The sequence below is a fragment of the Ambystoma mexicanum genome, chromosome 4p (assembly GCF_040938575.1).
Source record: "Ambystoma mexicanum isolate Mex_15411 chromosome 4p, UKY_AmexF1_1, whole genome shotgun sequence".
Taxonomy (NCBI): Eukaryota; Metazoa; Chordata; class Amphibia; order Caudata; family Ambystomatidae; genus Ambystoma; species Ambystoma mexicanum.
In genome coordinates this window covers 555,347,952-555,367,342 of record NC_090927.1, presented here as the reverse complement: position 1 = coordinate 555,367,342, position 19,391 = coordinate 555,347,952, and the positions used below count along the sequence as shown (strand labels likewise).

General features: G+C 40.6%; 1 protein-coding gene across 2 annotated transcripts in view; it reads left to right on the top strand.

The window, feature by feature from the left end:
- Positions 1 to 19,391, top strand: part of CSMD1 (CUB and Sushi multiple domains 1) — a 5,442,057-nt gene that overhangs the window by 3,823,357 nt on the left and 1,599,309 nt on the right. For both annotated transcript variants that reach the window (XM_069606098.1, XM_069606099.1), the window contains exons 28-30: positions 352 to 490; positions 2,849 to 3,036; positions 10,200 to 10,394. In XM_069606098.1, the coding sequence (XP_069462199.1) occupies positions 352 to 490; positions 2,849 to 3,036; positions 10,200 to 10,394 (522 nt within the window). The remainder of the gene's footprint in view (positions 1 to 351; positions 491 to 2,848; positions 3,037 to 10,199; positions 10,395 to 19,391) is intronic.

Genomic DNA, 19,391 nt, shown 5'->3' with positions numbered 1-19,391 from the left:
CTCAGTGGCAATGCCTGATGGTGCGCGGGCGATGTCCTATTTCATCTTCAATTTTTTCCCCAAAAAATAACTTTTAAACAGTTAAAGCAGGTGTTATGGTTATGCACAAGAAAACAGAAGTATCCCATGCAAGATAATGCATAAGAAAATGCATGATATGCAGTACTGAATGTTCTGTACTAAATGTTCTTGAGTGGATAGTGGGATGATAATTTCAAAGAGAATGCAAGTTTCTTCTTTGCAGACCTATATGTTCATAACAAGGAAATCATTAGTATATAGAAAAGGCTGTATGTTCAGTTTAACATCTGATCTTTTTTTTTCTCTTCATCTACCCCTGTGTTGTGACAGCTGCATGTGGAGGGAACCTGACAGGCCCAGCGGGTGTTATTTTATCTCCGAACTACCCACAGCCATATCCTCCTGGGAAGGAATGTGATTGGAGAATCAACGTGAATCCAGACTTTGTCATTGCCTTGATATTCAAAAGGTACTATTTCTAAAGGAGAAAAAAACACAATTTAACACGTTTTTTAAATGTCAGATTCAGGAATTACATCATCTATCACTTCATAGTGCTCCTAATTACATTTCCCAGCTAAGCCCCGGAGCATGCAACTAATGCCTTCTGCACCAATGTTGCCGAATGACAGAAAAAATAAATTGCTTAGCTTTTACATCCGTTTTTATTTTTTTTATTTTGTGTCAAATATGTACATTGAACAACAAGACCATGTGGAGTTTGTCAGATGTGGTTTTCAAACAGTTTAGAAACCTCACAGTTAAGTGATCTTTGTGGTGTAAATTAAAATTGATACAAGGGGGTTTGCATTCTTCCTGACAGTGAGATTATTTTTTATTTTTTATTTTTTTAGCAACCAGCTTTATGTTGCTGAAGAACACAAATAATGAACAATATCTCATAATACAACCTTTTTTTCAGTTTTTCAGTTGAGCAGAAACTACTTTTGTGTTAAAAGATTAAAAAATCTCTCTTGTTTAGAGAAATGGACAATGGTACAATTTAAATAGAATACTAAGATGTCACAAATTGCTCATAAATTGCTCATCATCTTTGCAGCTTTTACATTAATTCACATAATAAGCAGAGGTATCAATGATATTGTACAGGACGTGAAACAGTTGCCTTCTGCTTTCGATGGGTTACATGGCATCATTGACGGCATGGTGTATTGTGCTGTTACAAATATGATATGATATGATATGGCATGTATAACGCGCATATGCACAAGTGTTTCATATACTACTTCCTCTAGCACAGTGTTAGCTATAAGTAGCACAGGCAACAGCAGGCGGTGCTGTTGATCATTCCAAGTAAGAACCGATGCTCATAGAAAATAGTTATGTTCCTCGTGACTGTGCTGTCCTTTGGTGTAATTTGTAATCCCGATGTCATCATTGCTCATTACCTATGACCATAGTGACTGTATTGATTATAAATGAACAAACAGGGACTTATTTGAATAGTTAAATAGTGGACTTGATTGCCTTGAGTCACCTTGTGACCATCTCAAGTTTGCACCTACTACCTTCTGCTGATTCACAAAGCCTTAAACTGGATCAAATCTGGAGGTGCCCGAAGCTTTTTTGAGTTGTTTACATGCACATCAGCCTCATACAGATTTGTTCAAAGTCACCTCAAATATGCTCAAAGGACTTCCAGATGTTCCTACTGTTACACGCTTTGTGGCCGAGGCTTACAGAGGTAGGTGCACATCTTGGGTGCTCATGGCTGTGCCTGGTTTGCCCCAGTAGATATCTCGGTAAATGAGAAGTGTCGCATGATGCATATTTCTTGTTAGTCATTGTTCAGGTGGTTTGCACTCTTGGCACAAGAACCATCACCTCTTGGTGATAGAAGCTTCTGCCATTGCTACTAGTGATGCTGATCTCACTTTCCGGGGAGACATAACACGTCTACACATATATGGCCTGATTTCCAAAAGGGTTTTACAATGGTGCAATCCCATTGAAAACGCCTTTGTAAATCAGACCCATAGAGTCTGTCGACCTCTAAGACTCTAGAAAAGAAAAGAGGGAGAAGCCAATATGGGACAATGACCTGTCAGAATAATGTATTCCTATTGTGTTCTGAATATTCATGCTGTTACAGCTTGAGCTGGGAAGAAGGGGTGTGGATGTCACTCAAACAGGTGTTTATGGATAAAGCATGAAATTATGTATTGAAAATACTCAACACAGATTTGTAATGAACTTGCAATGCGTGTAGTAATCCTTTTAAATCTTGGAGATACACATAAACAATCTCCTTCGTTTGGGATTTCATCATAAATAATGTATGGCCAATGTATTACGGCCCATCTGATAGACACAAGACCATCATCTAGTCATACCCAGAGCCAAAGCCAGAGAGAAGGGACACTCTCCTCCCACCACCAGTCGGCTATTGCATTTGCAATATTGCACAAATATAATAACGTCGAACACTCGCCTCGTGTATAATTACTGCAAATATGTGATATTTGAATGACAGGATATGCACTTTAAATGCCAGCATCATAAACAATAGCTGTATTACAAAGCCAATATGGCATTCAGACGAGTGATTTGAAACCACGTTTGCAGCAGGCAATCATCTTACAGTGGAGGGGTTGGGCTGAAACCGGTCCTCCTCTGTATTTTAAGCAGCTCAGTGTCAATGCACGTTCACATTCCAAAGCAGGTCTGAGGGTGGACGGTTTTAGATTGAGTGCCTCTACGTTGAGACATTATGCGAAACTGCATAGTTCTAAATATATTCCAGTTGTTTCAGTGTGTTGACTTAATGAAAATAAACACATCTAATAGCTGTTTCTCTTTTTTTTAGCTTCAATATGGAGCCCAGTTATGATTTCCTGCATATTTATGAAGGTGAAGATTCCAACAGTCCTCTAATTGGCAGTTTTCAAGGCTCCCAATCACCTGAAAGAATAGAGAGCAGCGCTAATAGCTTGTTCCTGGCATTTCGCAGTGACGCCTCTGTTGGCATGTCAGGATTCGCCATTGAATTTAAAGGTAATGTTGTCATCCCACGAGGAACGGAACGCGGGGGTGTTGCTGCTCCTTCAAACTTGATTAAAGCATAGATAGTGCATTGAAATGCATAACCATTTTTGGCATGGTTCAATTCTGAATGTAATCTGAGGTTGTGCTATTAAAACAAATGGTTCTGGTTCTGGCTTAGAAATATGCAAAGCTCCCATGCCTTGAGAACCCTTGCGCCCCTATTGGGAAACTTGTCCCCGCGAGCCAGCTTCTGCATACGACACTCAACTTACCTTCAAGGACAACTTTAGAGGACACAATTTACAGGTCCAATTCCACTTCTCATTTTAAATCTACCTTAATAATAAAATAACCATGACCTGTTTTCTCTTCTTTAGGCTGCCTCAGTTCCGCCACATACCCAGATGTATGGCATTCATCAACCACCAAGAAAATGCACACCTGCCCTCAAACCAGCAGCATGAGAAGCATGCAATCATTCCTCCGGTTCATAGACATAATTTCGAATACAAAATATTGGAAAGTCAAAAAGTCGAAAAAAAAATGTCGAAAAAAAAATGTCGAATTTGACGTTTTTTTTTCGAAATGGGGGGGTTCCCCCAACACCCCTTTTTTTTATTTTTACCTATTTTTTTCACAGAAACTAGAGCCAAAAAAAAAATATCGAAAAAAAAAACAATTCGACATTTTTGTTTTCGACATTTTTGATTCGACTTTTTTTACTTTCGAAATTATGTTTTCGAAATTATGACTGGACACCCATTCCTCCAGCAAGCCCACCAAGCCACGCATCACAGTCACATCGGGAGGCATATGTTGCGCCCTCAAAAGCTACACTTGTCTGTCATAACAATATATGTTGTCACCCACAGACATCCACTCTCATATCCCTCTGCTGTAGAGTGACCCTCCCCTCAAAACCTTGAGACCTGAATCACCAGCTAATCCAACCTCATGCTCACGAAGACAGCTCTAAAAAAACACTGTTCCTTATAGACAAGTAGCATATACCCCAACCTCTAATGCATGTTTACTGCCACTTCCTCTGAGCCAAACAGAACCATCTTTCATTCTCAAACTTCCTCCCCAGTCAAACATAGAATTTCCGAATTAAGTCTGACGAGTGGTACGTTTGCGCAGGGAAAACAATAAGAGGTACCACTGAGGCAATGCTGCGGAATAATCTGCTATGTGGCAAGGACATCTACCCTTCATATTTAATTTGCTCTATGTTGTTGGCTGCAGGGCATAATCACTAACTTCCATTTTTCATGAATGAAGGATTCGGAGCATGCTGATTCTGTTTGACGCTAGCACTTGTCTCTAAGAAAATGCTTTTTTAATGTATTGTTTTACGTTTTACGTTATTCCCTTGCTCCCTGATATACACATTTAATCTCACCAATGAAGATCAGTGACAAGTGACTGTAGTTATGCCCCAACCAGCACAAGCCATTGTCGTTTTTGTATGGTCCACGTGGCTGGAGGATGGTGGCATGGCTTATTACTGGAGTGGCGGTGAGCTTTGCATTATGTTGTGTTTTTGACAAGGTTACGTTCAAAATAGAAAGATAACTCTTTTGAAACTTAGGGTGCAAACCCGCTGGAAAGAGTGCCTCCGTGATAAAGCACTATATAAATCGTGAAAGAAGACCTTGGCCGTGAAGTTTGCGGTGTGGGCTGCACTCCCGTATACCACTCTAGTGTGGTTTTAGTACAATATTTGAAATTTGACAAATGTTTGTTGTGGTTTGCAAAACAAATATGTTTTTGTTTTATCATTTTTTGCTTATTACTTTCATAAAATGTAGTCCCTCCAAGGGAATTCAAATTACAAGGCTGAACTGTCACATTGAGGCCTATGCATTTCGGGTTAAAAACCCTTCCTCAGGGCCTGTGAACATGTATATTTTTAATCTGCCTTCGGGTTAAGTCTCCTAACATTGGTGATTACAACAATTAACAAAACAACCACAGTTTTCACAATTAGACAATAAGAAACCATTCATCAAGTACCAGCAAAATAGTCATCAACAAAAGCATGGTTAGACAGTTGAACATGAATAAAAAATTCCATATACGTCACCAATAGTATATCATTGGGTAGATAATTGATTTGATCATCATCCAGAGGTTGATGATCGTAGGCATCACGGTTCCCTAGGCAACCCACTACAATTTAGCAAGCCTGAGCCTGCATGCAAGTTCCCACAGTGTTCTGCTCGTCAGTTTCAGCAGCGGTCAGCCGCTTTAACGTTCAATATTTTTCATGTAATAGACTTCGCCCACATGATCGTATTCTTTACAGACTACCACAAGAGAAATACATAACAAGGCTCTATTAATCTTACAGATCAGTGATCACGATCACACAATCGGGCACAGATGATTGTTCTTCCTCCGTGAGGCTTTCCATGGAGGAAGAACAGCAGGTCAGTCTCCTGACCACTCTCTGAAGTTTAGCAGTGCTAATAATTAACACTTTCGTTTTTGAAAGTGTGCTCATTTGTTTTTATTATTTTTTCTCAGACTCTCTCTTCCTCCTTTCTTTTAATTAACCTAAAAATGTATGAACCTCTGGATGATGATCAAATCAATTATATACCCAATGATACACTACTGGTAACGTATATGGAATTTTTTATTCATGTTCGACTGTCTAATCATGCTTTTTTTGATGACTATTTTGCTAGCACTTGATGAATGGTTTCTTATTGTCTAATTGTGGAAACTGTGGTTGTTTTTTTAATTGTTGTAATCACCAATGTTAGGAGGCTTAACCAGAAGGCAGATTAAAAATATACATGTTAACAGGCCCTGAGGAAGGGTTTTCAACCAAAAATGCATAGGACTCAATGTGACATTTCAGCCTCGTAATTTTAATTCCCTTGGAGGGACTACAGTTTATGAAAGTAATAAGCAAACAATGATAAAATAAAAACATATTTGTTTTGCAAACCACAACAAACATTTGTCGAATTTTGTACTAGGACCACACTAGAGTGGTATACGGGAGTGCAGCCCGCAGCGCTGGCTTATTACCTCACCAATTCTAGGTTGTACTTGTCAAGTCCGCTGGCAGATCTTGGACCAGTTATTCTGCTCCTCCTGCAAACATGTGCCCCTCATATTAACTATTCCACTCCACCTGATTGGACTTTTTGCTACACATATTCCATTCTGAATATATATCACTCTCAGACTTCATTTGAGTTGTCAACTGACACGTTGACCCTTGTAGAACATCTTGCTCCCAATCAATAATGGTATCTACCTTTGTATGAGATAAAAATGGGTGCCTTGACCTGCATTCCAATACTTCAGAATGAGTAGGTCAAGACTTATTGCTGGAACTGCAACCATAATGACTGCTTAATAACTGACATAGTTTCTGGTAGAAAAGTGTCAGCGATTATTATGATTTGTATTTCTTTGCAAGGCACACTGTCACTGAAGTCTTTAAGCTCTGACTGTTTCATATGCCACTGTTCAAGTCCCAGTCCTCACTTCCCTCAGCCTACTCTTAATGTAGAAGAAATGTTCAGTTTTAGGTGAGTACACCAGCTGGTTTAGGTGGCCCTCCCAATTGGCCAGGATATTCACGCTGGTGTAATGCATGCTTGTTGGACAGCAACACTATCACACCATAATGATTGCAGAGATGTGTGGTATACTGTGGGAGGTGTTGCACTGGGTGCAATGGGCCAATCAACAGGCTATTATATGGGCAGAATGGCCATTAAGGCGGGAGTGTAAATGAAGTGTCTGTGTGGAACTCCCAGCAAAGACACCATTTGAAATACGATAGGTTAGGGGACAGAGAAGAGTTGGGTCGGCAGAGTCGTGACAGCATGGGAGAATGTCAGGGGAACAAAGGGTCATGGTAAAAACACAAGGTTCTCTGGAGTTTTCACAAAAGTACTAAAGAAAACACACCACTGCACTTAGATGCTCCAATGTGAACTCAGGCACGGAAAGCCTGTGGAATGATTTAGCATGGAGGAGAGCTATTTTCCATCTTCTAAATGTAAAAATACTTTCCTTCACATTACCTCAATTTTAACAATTTTTATGAACTGTCCGTTTTCTAGAACCACAGTGTTTATAATATACAATTCACAGTCATTAAGTGCGTACAGCACTTTATCACAAACAAATATGAAGCCTTTGATGCACAGGCCTGCTACAGGGTGAACATACAATTCCCTTTTTAATCTTAAAAAAGTCTCACTGAGGGAAATCTGTGCATAGCAGGCTAAAGGCATGATATCAGAAGTCATTCAGTCAAATACCTTATTTTGGCAGCATACCGTAAAAGCCACATATCACAAATACACAATGCAATGATAAATACAACTGCTTTTTAAAATACACAACAACTCATGGGAGTACACGTTAAAAACCCAGATCGCATACACTCAAATGTAAAAACATAACATAATCCCAGTAATGCTTGTGCTTATAATAGACATTGGGCCTCATTAGGAGTGTTGCGGCTGCGGAATGAACGGTGCCGGTTAGGGATCAGCACCGTTAATTTCGGCCTCCACATTACGAGGTCTGCAGTGGGTCCGCTGAGGACGTCTGGTTCTGGTCAGACCAGGCGTCCTTAGTGGGACCCGCTAGCAGACCAGGATGCTAACAACGGGTCCATCATTAATGCGCCCAATGTTAGCATCCTCCCCATTCCCATTGAGCCCTATAGGGACTCAATGGGAATGGGGATGTACCAGGTATGAGTCCCGTAAAAGGGATTTACCGTGCCCTCCAGGGTCAGAATGGCCCGGTAAGTCAACTTTTGCGGGACCCGGACACAGACCCGAGTTTGGAGGTAGCCATGCCCTACTTCCAAACTCGTAATGAGGCCCATTGTTATTATTAGAAAAAAGAAAACAATAATCATATCCAGTCACATTTTGGACAGTTTAATTAAAACATCTTTCCCTCTATAAAGCAGCTTCAAGAGTGCAATTGTTTTAACCAAGATCTGTGGACATATTTGGCAACTACAAAAACATTTGGGGCATCATCAGACCTTCTGCAGAGTGACATTGCTTTGCTTAATGATCTAATGCCAAAGCATAGAAATCTTGGCTTCGAAAACATCAGTGGATTTGGGTAATACAAAGGACATGCCAAAAGAAAGTGCTCAAATGATTCAACCTTATCCAGGCAATACTGAATTATTTTTGATTCACCAGCATTCCATGCATTTGGTAATACTGCCACTGGTAGGGTAATGCATCTTAATTTAATGTACAATGAGTACAGCAACCTAGGTCTCATGACATCCAGATGTGGTTTGCAACCCCTCCTGCTTTTGATCTACAAGTAGGTTATTGTAGCAGGGGCATTAGGAGCATTTCTCAAGCAGTTATGGTCTATTTACTGGCAATAATCTGTTTTGACAATTTGTTTGAGATTACCCCCAATACCCAATACCAGCAGGGGATGGTCAAAGAAGGCTCTGACCTATCTCCCGCAGTTTTCTTTTGACATGCGACAACCACTTCAAGGGCACCAATACTTGCTTCTCTAAGATGCCAGTATCAGCCTCTATAAACCTATGTAGCTCCACACTACTCCACAATCCTATCCAACATAAGATTGTCATAAGGTTCCCAATTCAAGAGTAAGACAATTCAATTCTAAAAGACAATGGAGTAATTCAAATAGTTAGTAGAAACAGTAGCACTTACTATTTTGCCTATTTGTTTACCTTTGAGATTAAGTCATTTTTGTAATTGTGAGTTATTGCCAAATGACAAAAGCCATCAATAATGTATCCATCACATTTTTGGCTATCACGCTGTCCTATTAAGCGTTCTCGCTTGGTTGGTTTGTTTATGTTACCATTAACGTTTTTCTTTTTGTTTACATGAACATCTTTGTATGTGTATATTTTGAAAAAATACCTATGATGGTATGCAGTCCATTTAGCTACAAATGTTTTGCAGTTTGCAATTAAATATTTTCAAAATAATTTTATTGAACAAAATACACCTTTCTTGTTTTGAAATGCTGTGCAGGATGCTGTTATATTTTACAAACAAATGCTGATATTGTTTGCCACACACTCATTACAGCAATCTAGAGAGATCATGGGCCCCATTAGGATCCAGACGTTAAGGGGTTAACAGCGCCATAAAAGGTGTCGGTGTCGTTAAACCCTTAACACCTTACTACGAGGTCCCTTTACGGGACCCAACCTTAATGGCTGGTCTAGACCAGCCGTTAAAGTAGGGGCCCGCAAACAGACTCTCGAGGTAAGTACGGTACCGCAATTTGCTGTACCGTACTTACCGCCCCGCCAACCTTGGAATGGGGTGGTCATTCCCCATTCCACCATGGCGGATTCCGGCATCGACCATGGTGCTAATATCACCAGGGTTTTCTGCCGGAGTCCTAATGAGAGCCCATATGTTTTGAAAAACAATACGCAATGGGACAAGTTTAAAAGAGAGGCATGTTGTTTATGCCATCACTCATCTCATGCTTTCCACATAGAAATAAATAAATACATGTTTAAATGTACAGAGCTTTTTGGTGGATTTCCAGTAAAAAGGCAGCTGCATCATGCATTCTAAAAAGTTTTGTAATGTTCTATATATTTCAATTGTGATTGAAAAGAGAAAGCAGTGAAAGACAGTAGTTGGAATGCACATTTTTAAGATATAATAGGAATGCTTCAGACCTATGTAGTTTTGCTCAGTTACTCAACAAGGTTATTTGAAAATGTTCTGTATTTGTTTCACTTGTGCTTGAAAAGAGAAAGCTCTGAAAGTCAATAGAAGGAATGCACATTTGTGAAATGTGTCTCTTTCAAAGCCAACAGGATTTTGCTATTTGTGGCTGCAGGACTGCATGGCCTGGCTAAGAGTCAGAGTTGTTTACTTTCAGTTTTAGGTATTTAATGCAATTTATGACAACATGGTTATGGCAATCCGTGTTTAAAAGAGCGATGTAGGTGCCACTGATGTAAACCGCAGAATTCCCCTTCTTGGTTTAACATCTCGATTTCTTTGCTCTTTTTGACTTTCTAAATATAATATGGCATTTAGCTTTGCATTGACTGTATCCTGAGATAAATCTCACTTTTATGTGAATGAGTAGCATTTTCCAACGTATCGTTATAATATTGATAGACTGAAAACTATTTATTTTTGTAACAGAGAAACCACGAGAAGCTTGCTTTGATCCTGGAAATATCATGAATGGAACACGAATTGGCACGGATTTCAAACTTGGATCCACTGTCACCTATCAATGTGACTCTGGGTACAAGGTTATTGAACCTTCAATGATTACATGTGTAATAGGAGCAGATGGAAAACCTGCTTGGAATAGGGCCTTGCCAACCTGTAATGGTGCGTATTCTCTTCTACTTTCTACCATATTGCAAAATATGTTTTTATTTTATGAATGCATGTAGCATGTGAAGTCATTCTTCAACAGTTCAATGTGTTCAAAATGGCAACTTGTCTTACAAATCCTAAATAAAATACAGGAGCACATGAACCACTGACAACTAGAATGTGGGGCATAAACACATTCTGTAATGAGATAAAAATGTTACAATTGAAAGGTCTTTAACTCGTGTCTAAAGCATTGTTAAACAAGTGCAGGTTTATATAATCTGTTTCGTTTGGATCATTTTGAAGATGCTCTCACCGACAAAACCATATTCAGCAAACATATTAGATAACAAAGTCAATGATGAAGTAAGCTTGTTGTGGCTTACAATTTAGGAACTCTCATCTAACAATTCATTCCAAGAAGCCAGAATGCCTTGAAGATTGTGAAGTGTCCTCCATGTGCACTCACTATCCCATTTTCTGTCTCTTTAAATTGTTTGATTCTTCTAATTGTTTCCACTTTTATTTTGGTAAATAGTCAATATATACCGGTAAGAGATGGAATGCTAGAAAAACAATTCAAACTTCAAAATAACAACTAAAAAGGCATATTAAAAGCTTTGGGGTTTCTTCACCAACCAGTTTTTTTTTTTGTTCTTGTTCAAATCACACAAAACAAAAATGGGCCCACTACAGTGGTGCAACGACCATTGGGTAGATTGAGCTTTACCCTCTCCCCACAAACATTTTGGGCTATGTGGACTAAGCCTCGCTGACCTAGAGAGCAATGGCAGCACAGAACAGAATGCAGACCATAAATGGTGCCTCATCTGCTCAGTTGATAAAGGCCCAGTAAATATTAATGTGAAAAGCATATTTGTCAGCACCTGCAGCTGTATGCATTCATTTTTATGCAATAGAAATCATGATGGAGCGTTAGTACTTACATGTCAGGGGAGTGATTGGAAGGGTAGAGGCGACAGCTCATTCTCACATCAGTTCTTGTGAGTGTGTGGTTTGAGACGTTAAGGAGATAACTGCTTGAGGAATTGAAGCTGCACTAGAATAGTCTCTTTAGAATGTGTGAAGAAGTAAGATGTCCCCACACAAGTCAGTTTTCCCCTCCCCCACAATCTTTGAAGTCTGCCCCCTCACAACATTTGAAAGATTAGATCCCCTGAAATTACTGCCTCGCTGCACCCCTGAACCACTACCTCAGAAAAGACAAAAGACTCATAAGACAAGATAGCACACAACATGCCACTGGGACGTGATTCACTGAGGTACCACAACTTACCATATGCAGTACAGAAAGGATGAACCACAGAGGTCATTTTAGCCTGTTAGCTTCTCGTGTTCACTGAGCCTGCCACACCTAGTATTCATTGTTTTTTTTTTCTTATTACAGGCTCCATTCATCTAGCACACATTTTGAACAGACAAACACAGATATCAGTGAGAATAATAAAAATGATCATAGACAACAGAAAGCACAATGAGAAATATGATAAAGGACCTCTTTCAACAAGCCTTTTCCTCATCCTGGCACCAAAGGTATTTGCCCCAGTGATGCAGCCCCACTAGGGAGAGCCCTGCATGAAAATCCAAAATAGTTTTGCTGGTACCATTTGTGACATAGCACCAATTGTGTGTGAGACCAGGCAGGCATAGGCCACGTGCATTATTCTCCACAAAGCGACTCATACTTTATCACATCTCTCCAGAATGATACAAGTACAAATCCATTCATCAAGCATTTCTAGCCTTGTTATCCAATGTTCTCTGTGGCTTCCAGTATGGAGGTCAAAAGAAACAATGTAATATCCATACTTGATCCATCTGAATGCAGTACTTATACAATGAAGGTTCACCAGAAATCTGAGTTCCTTAATGCCATTTCAGAAATACCCTCATATATGGATATCTTAGTTCCTCTCTGCCTGATAACTTATGCTTTCACCGTAAGTGTATTACAATTGGCTAAACATTTGTCATTTTATAATTCCCGCATGAGTCAATCTGGTTCATCAAGTTCTGCAGGTGTAGCCCAATATCGTTTATCATGCAAGTACATGCTCTAAGATAATGGTTCAATACAGGGTACCTAAACACACCACCTCTTAGCGAACTTCGTTGGAGAACCTGGAGGCTGAACATTGTCATTTGTTCCGCCCATTAAGGAAAGTGCTACAACAAAAACTACTGTTCATTTTAACCACTTCTCTGCCAGCAGCTGCAAGGTGTTCAAAATGTGTGCATTATGAAGTGTGCACTTCTTCATTATGCTAATGCTCTCTAAAGAGATAGGTTTGGGTGAGGACATCTTTAAATATTCTCCTACACCTTCTATTATTCTTTCACTATTTAGTGATACGATCTTTGCAGTTCACACACTATATTCACACACAGGTTTATTATATCTCTATTTTACCATTTCATCTCCATGCAAAGTGGCTTCTCAAACATGTCCTTCAGATAGTTAGGCCTTGCTCTTGTGCCAGTTTACTATGTTTTCTATTACCATCCCATTCTTTGTAGTCTTAGTACATATTTTAAATCGGCTATGCATTGCCCAATTTTTAAAACCACAGATCCCTGAGTTCTAACTAATGGCTGTAGGGCCAGATTATAGAACACAGGGTATAATCCGTTCTTATTCACCTCTCTATTGTATATTCCTCAGTTTGAACACAATCAGAGTAGACATGTACACCGGCTTTTAAATACAGGTAACTAAACTACCACAAGAAACACTCACCACATCTAACTGCCTGTCAAATACATTCACATGTCAAAAAATGGAACCACTTTTACCTCCTCCTCCTTACTTTCATACACTTGGAGAATGTCATGTGATGTTCTGACATTGTTATTAATGCACGCAAATTACAATTTCTGTCAAGATTAGACAAATTATACCGTGGGTAAATATTTACCAAAGGTATACTGAATAACTGTATGGTAGTTTTGTCATATATTGAGTGCTCCTTTGGTAAATATTTATACACTGTATAACTAGCCTAGTCTTGACAAAATTGTTTGTTAGTGTACATGGGCCAGCAGTGTCAAGACAGGAGACGAGGCACCTCATTTAATTCATTGTGTTATTAATGGTCCATCCAGTCATAAATCCACACTGAGATGGGTGCACAATTCCCTTACTGCACATTATGTTTTACTGCAAGCATAGTTGCTAAGATTTGCTAAGATATCTATAATAAAACTTGCACAGTCAGCATGGTCCCTAATGTGCAGAATGGCATTTATCAAAACTGTATGACTGCATTCCTGGCAACTCTTGTAGTTATAATGTCATCAGAGAACTCAGAAAGCAGTGGATATAACAAGTTTGAAACCGGTTATTAAACCCAGTAGGCACTGTGAGCGGTCAGTAATTTGAGGCAAACAACTGCTTGCATGTTGCTCAGAAATAAGCATTGTGTTAAAAGAAAAAGATGCAAATGCATCCTTGCTAACTCTACTCTATCAGGGTGTTCCCTAACTAGTCTAAGAACTAAAGGAATCACTCCTAACAGAAACAAACTGGCACTCACACTAAACAACAAAACATTTAAAGTAAATGATAAACAACATATATAACTGGCTAACAAATAACCAGCAATTTGGATGACCTTCACCTGTCCTGGGCAAATCCCTTCCCCACGATTTCTCAAATTCAATTTCTCCAAATGTTCAAACAGAAGAATAAAGTCTTGAACCGGTTCTTGTAAGTTCCAAATAAAATTAAAGTTCATCAAACAAAACTCAACTGGCCACAGTTCTCCAGCTTTCAGTTGAAAAGATCCCTTTCCAAAGGTAGCCATGAATATAGCACCAATGGTAATCCTGGATGTGTTCCTTCTAAGATTGCTTTGCCACAGTTCAGAAAATAGATTGTCCACTCCTTATTATACAATTCTACAGTGTTCATAACCGCTGTAGTATTTCTGATGTAATTGTCAGGATGCTTCTTCTTGGGTTGTTGTTTGCCTCATAACAACCACCACTGGACTACTGTTCCTCCTTGGTTCTGCAGTATGTCGCTACTTCAAACAACTTCAAATATGATATCATCTGACAGTATTGTACATAACCACAGATCTGGTACTTCTGCTTTATAAATGTCAATGATTAGGCATTTTAAAGACAAGACAAGACATGTTCGACGTCTACAGGTATGCAAGGCACTCTTCTTTCCTATGCTCCAAGAAAAGAGCAGCCTCTGCCTCCAGCCTGCCTTTCTGCCACAAGGATAACCTTCCTCTGCTTCCAGACTGACTCTCTCCCCACTTCAACAGTCTCAGAAGGTTATCTGTTTAGTCTTCTTACAAGCACCCAGCTCCCTTCCCCAGCTTTGTTCACACCATCTTGGTTCCAGTAGCTACCTTGAAGCTGTATTGCTACACTACCAACTTCTGATAACAATGTCTCACTTGTATCAGAAGACACTGGGCCATTAACAATTTTGGCCATTAGGTGGATTGGTTTAAACAGGTTTTCTTCACTATAGATAGGGTTCGCTCTTAGCTTGTGTAATGTGTGTTCTTCTTATGCTAAAAGAATATTTGTTCTTAGAATTACAAGGTCCAGTATTCAAATTAAAAACTCTTTAGGCACATGTAGATTTTCAACTACTTTTGTCTGTAAGGGTCGATATTCCCTTGTCTTAACACAGAGATACTTTTTACTTTGGTCAGGAGTTATGATAGGTCACACGCAACCTTTCGTTGATGTTCTAAGAACTTGTAACACTTGTGAAAGTCAACTCCTACATTTTCAAACACTTTGGAAAACATTTCCCCTTCTTTATTGGAGACACCACTCCAGCAATATGTAAAAGCTTAACAATAGGAAATGAAAAGACTTTTCCTTACCCTCGAGCACTATTAGATTTGATTGGAAGTATGTGTGATACATTTCCTTTGTGTAGAACAACTTTCACAGCAACAAACCACTTATACTTGATTCTTCTTCTATGCAAGCCACTTTGGAGCTGGTAACAGTTTCCAGCAAGCATTTGAGAGTGAACCTGAAAACCAAGCTTCACTCACCGGCTCCTGTAACACAGTGGTTGTGGACTGCTTCAACTTCCCGACTTCTACTTCTTCTTTTACGGCTCTAAGCACACTTGGGACCCACACCCCTCTGCAGCACCAGTGTCTCCAGTCCAGCAATGCCAAATTGGAGTCTCCTGCACTCCGGTGTCCCTCAGATTGATTCTTGCTATGGGCCCCGTGCTTCAGCATGGCTCTGCAATTACAGACACTAGGCACACCCGGGAAGACCTTCACTCTTGGCACGTCTCTCTCAGTGCAGCCATGGGAAGGCAGGGTCTATGAACGGAGGACCCTCTCAGTACTTGCAGGTGAAAGCTGCTCTCTCCATGTCTTGGTGTCCCTTAAGTGATCACACATCCTCATGAACTGCCAGCCTCATGCTCTTAACTCAAGCAGTCAGTTACACACTCCTCTTGTTTACTCACAGATCCACTCACCTGGAGGCCTATCATCATACCTACAACATTGAGAGTCCTACCAAACCACTCCCTGCCATACTGTATGCTTGGCAATTGCCATTCAGCAAAGCAGAGGGGAGAGAGTGCTTTGGGCTTAGCATTCAATCTCAAGAAAACCCACTTTTGGTAATCCGGACTAGGCACTCCTGCAGGGCACCTGAGGTAAGCGTTACAACTTCTACATGCCTCTTCAACCCTCTTCATCTTCTCACTCCCTATGGGGTTCTGGGACATGTAGTCTACTTTCTCAAGGTTTGCCTTTTCTACTTCTGACCTACTTTTAAGGGAAGATTTAATTCCTTTAATATTTTTAACAGAGGGGCTATACATGTCTATTTGAGGAAGATGTGTTAGAGAAGGCATCACTTTCACTATTCCTTGTAGTGTTTGTTTGATATTGAGGAGGACATGTGATGTTAGGGGAACAAAGATTATTTCCTTGGGTACAATAGAGTTTACCATTTTAGTTTTACCCGGAGATTGAGAAATATTAAAATGACAATAAACCATAACTTCTTCTGTCATATTGGTAAAAATATTAAATTCAGAGGTAAAATACAGCTTTTCATCCCTCAGAATGTCCGTATTACCCAGGGCCTTGTCTCCGCCCAGGGTGCCCTCCCACAGTGCACCACCCCCAGGGTTGGGATCAGAAAGCATCTACCCTCCCCTGGCCACCTGGGAGGAAACTTGAGGCAGAGCTTCAGTGAGGGATCCACAGGACAGTAATGTGACAAATCTAGGGAATTGGTTCCTTCTCCCCACTAGCGAGCCACCCCTAAGAGACTATGTAGCTGAACCTGCTACGCAAAACCCTCCTCAGGGGTTTGGGCAAACGGTATCTCACTGGCAGTAGCTCCTCCTCAGGGGGCAAGGATTCCCAGTTGAACAAAGTGATGACGTCTACTTTAGCCCCATTGACCCACATGTTCCCTGCAAACATGGTAACAGCTGGAAGTATTAAGGAAATGGGATTTTCAGACATGCTAGGCTTGGTTGCTGACCCCTCCTTAAAGAAGAAGCTGCAGAGCCAATTGGAAGGTGTCCCTCAGTTTTGGGATTGGCATATAAAGGAAAAAGCCAGCCCTTACCTGGAAAAAGAGGCTAACTGACATGAAGCACACCAGCCCAGATGAGGCCACGCACAGCAGGCATTGCTGTGCAGAGCCAACACAGCATGGAGGCAGTACTACAGCAGTTGCATGGCTGGTGAAGAACCCAAACCAAAGCTGCCGAGCCCAGGTGTGCCGGGGTGTCAGAATCCCAAGTGCCCTCCTGATGAGAGACAGAACCGCAACTAAAATGGAAAACTGGCCTGCTGGAAGGAGGCCGCAGGAGAGAAGATAGCCACAGTCATCCACGAGTGAGAGCCAGGAACCAGCATCCAGCACAAGATGGTGCCACCACATATCAAGCAACAGCATCTCCTTTCAAATTGACTACAGAACAGCATTCACATGTAAGGCAATACGGAGAGGGAGGAAGGTGGTTTAGCTCCTCAGCCCTAAGTGAAAGACTCAGAGAGCAAGGCCATTTAAGTAGCACACAGGCCCTGGAGGTCTAAGAAAGAAGAATAAAGAAATTCCCATGAAGGGGTACAGCAATCACACACAACAACAGGGAATATTAGAAACCAAGAGTCAGAGGAATACTTAAAAAGAGTGGGACAAGAAGCATATATCCTAGAGCTGGAAACACCAAAACAAGGAGCAGTCCAGAGAAGGGATTATATGCAGGACATAGTCTTCCTGGAACAAACACCTGGCTGAGAGCCCAAACCAGATAGAGAACCCAGCACACAGGCAGGTGGTAGAGGCATGGCAGTCACTTGAATCTGAATCTAATGGTCCACATGGGACCACATAACGTTATTTACTCTGCTCAGTTGGCAGGGTTTTTTAAGAACTCTCCTGTAGGACATATAAATCAGATATGTGGTGATACAATTAAAGCAGATCTCAACCATATATATCTGCAATTTACATGAAGCTGGGAAAGCAAGGTTACAACAGTAATGCTGCCATAATTGGTTCTGAATATTATAGAATCTCAATCTATACCCTCATCTTATTATATTGACACTCCATACACAGAAGAGTTATGGCAAGACATGTATTACTCTTGTTTAGTTTCAGTTAAGGTACAGTGTAAGCAGCCCCAACTCACCTCTCCTTCAATAACTGCTTCTCACTTTTGTAACATAACATCTGAACTCACTGCATTGTAGTATTCTGTTCCAGAATACAATGGATTGTGCTGCCCATTCCATGAGCCTACGAGCATACAGAAACGTAATGAATGAACACTGAATCTACATGTATACATATAGCTGATAGAATACACCTCCTTCCCTCTATGAGAGTAACATGCAGATGATGCTTCCCCTAGTATGCTTAGAATGCTTACCCTATATTCCACATATCACCACTCTTTCCTTGCTCCACTTCTCACCATTGCTCAGGAGCATCATATTTCAAAAGTCCTTTACCACCCGCAGGGGACCTGAATACTTCATGCATCCTTTCTGCACTCTCCTCTCACTCTTCACCTTCAACACTTGACCCTCTCTCATCAAACGTTCTTCCACAGAATTGTTCTCATCATACCCCCCTTTTGATTGTATTTGATCACATATCACCCTCTCTTGTATAACCTCTTGAGACACCATGTTATGATCACACCCAAACTTGCCCATCCAACTTGCCTTTAACCTCAAATTTGGCAATATCCTTCTCAATGCCTCGACAGCGAAAACCTCATAACCTGATTTGGTGAAATCCTATATTACATGACCTTCTCTTCACTGTCATATTTCCCTTAGTGTTATACAACACTGTTGTGGTATGGTCCACCCCATTCTCCTTGAGAACATCTTTCATTTCTTTAAACACAAATTGCGGACAATTATCTGACACCAACATCCTGGGAAAACCCTCCCTATAAGACACTCCTTGCAGAAAACACACAACCTTGCGTGCGCTAATGTCCTTTACCATGCACAATTCCAGCCATTTGGACAACAAGTCCACAACCACAATTACATAAGCGCTCTGTTGTCCTCTTGCCAATACTGGATCCAAAATGTCTGCAGCAACCACATCCCAAACAGAGTTGGGCAGCTCAATCACGTTTATGTGTGGTGTCCTGGCAACAAGAATATTATCACTATTTTTACAATGCTCACATTCCACCTACACATCCAATCCAAACCACAAGAAATCTTGCCAAAATAAATCCCTTTGTCTTACCCATTCCCAGATGCTCCTCGTGTACAATGCCAAGTACCACTCCTCTCCTTCGTTCTGGAACCACCAATCGATCTCCATGAGTCAAAATCTCTTTCTCCACTGTCAATTCATTTTGTATTCTTTTATATCCCCTCAATTCCTCCTCCATGTCTTCCTTTGGCCATCCCTCCTGCACATACCTTACAATCACACCATACAAATCCTTCCTCCCACAGTGTTCTCTCCATTTCTTTTAATCCGCCACTC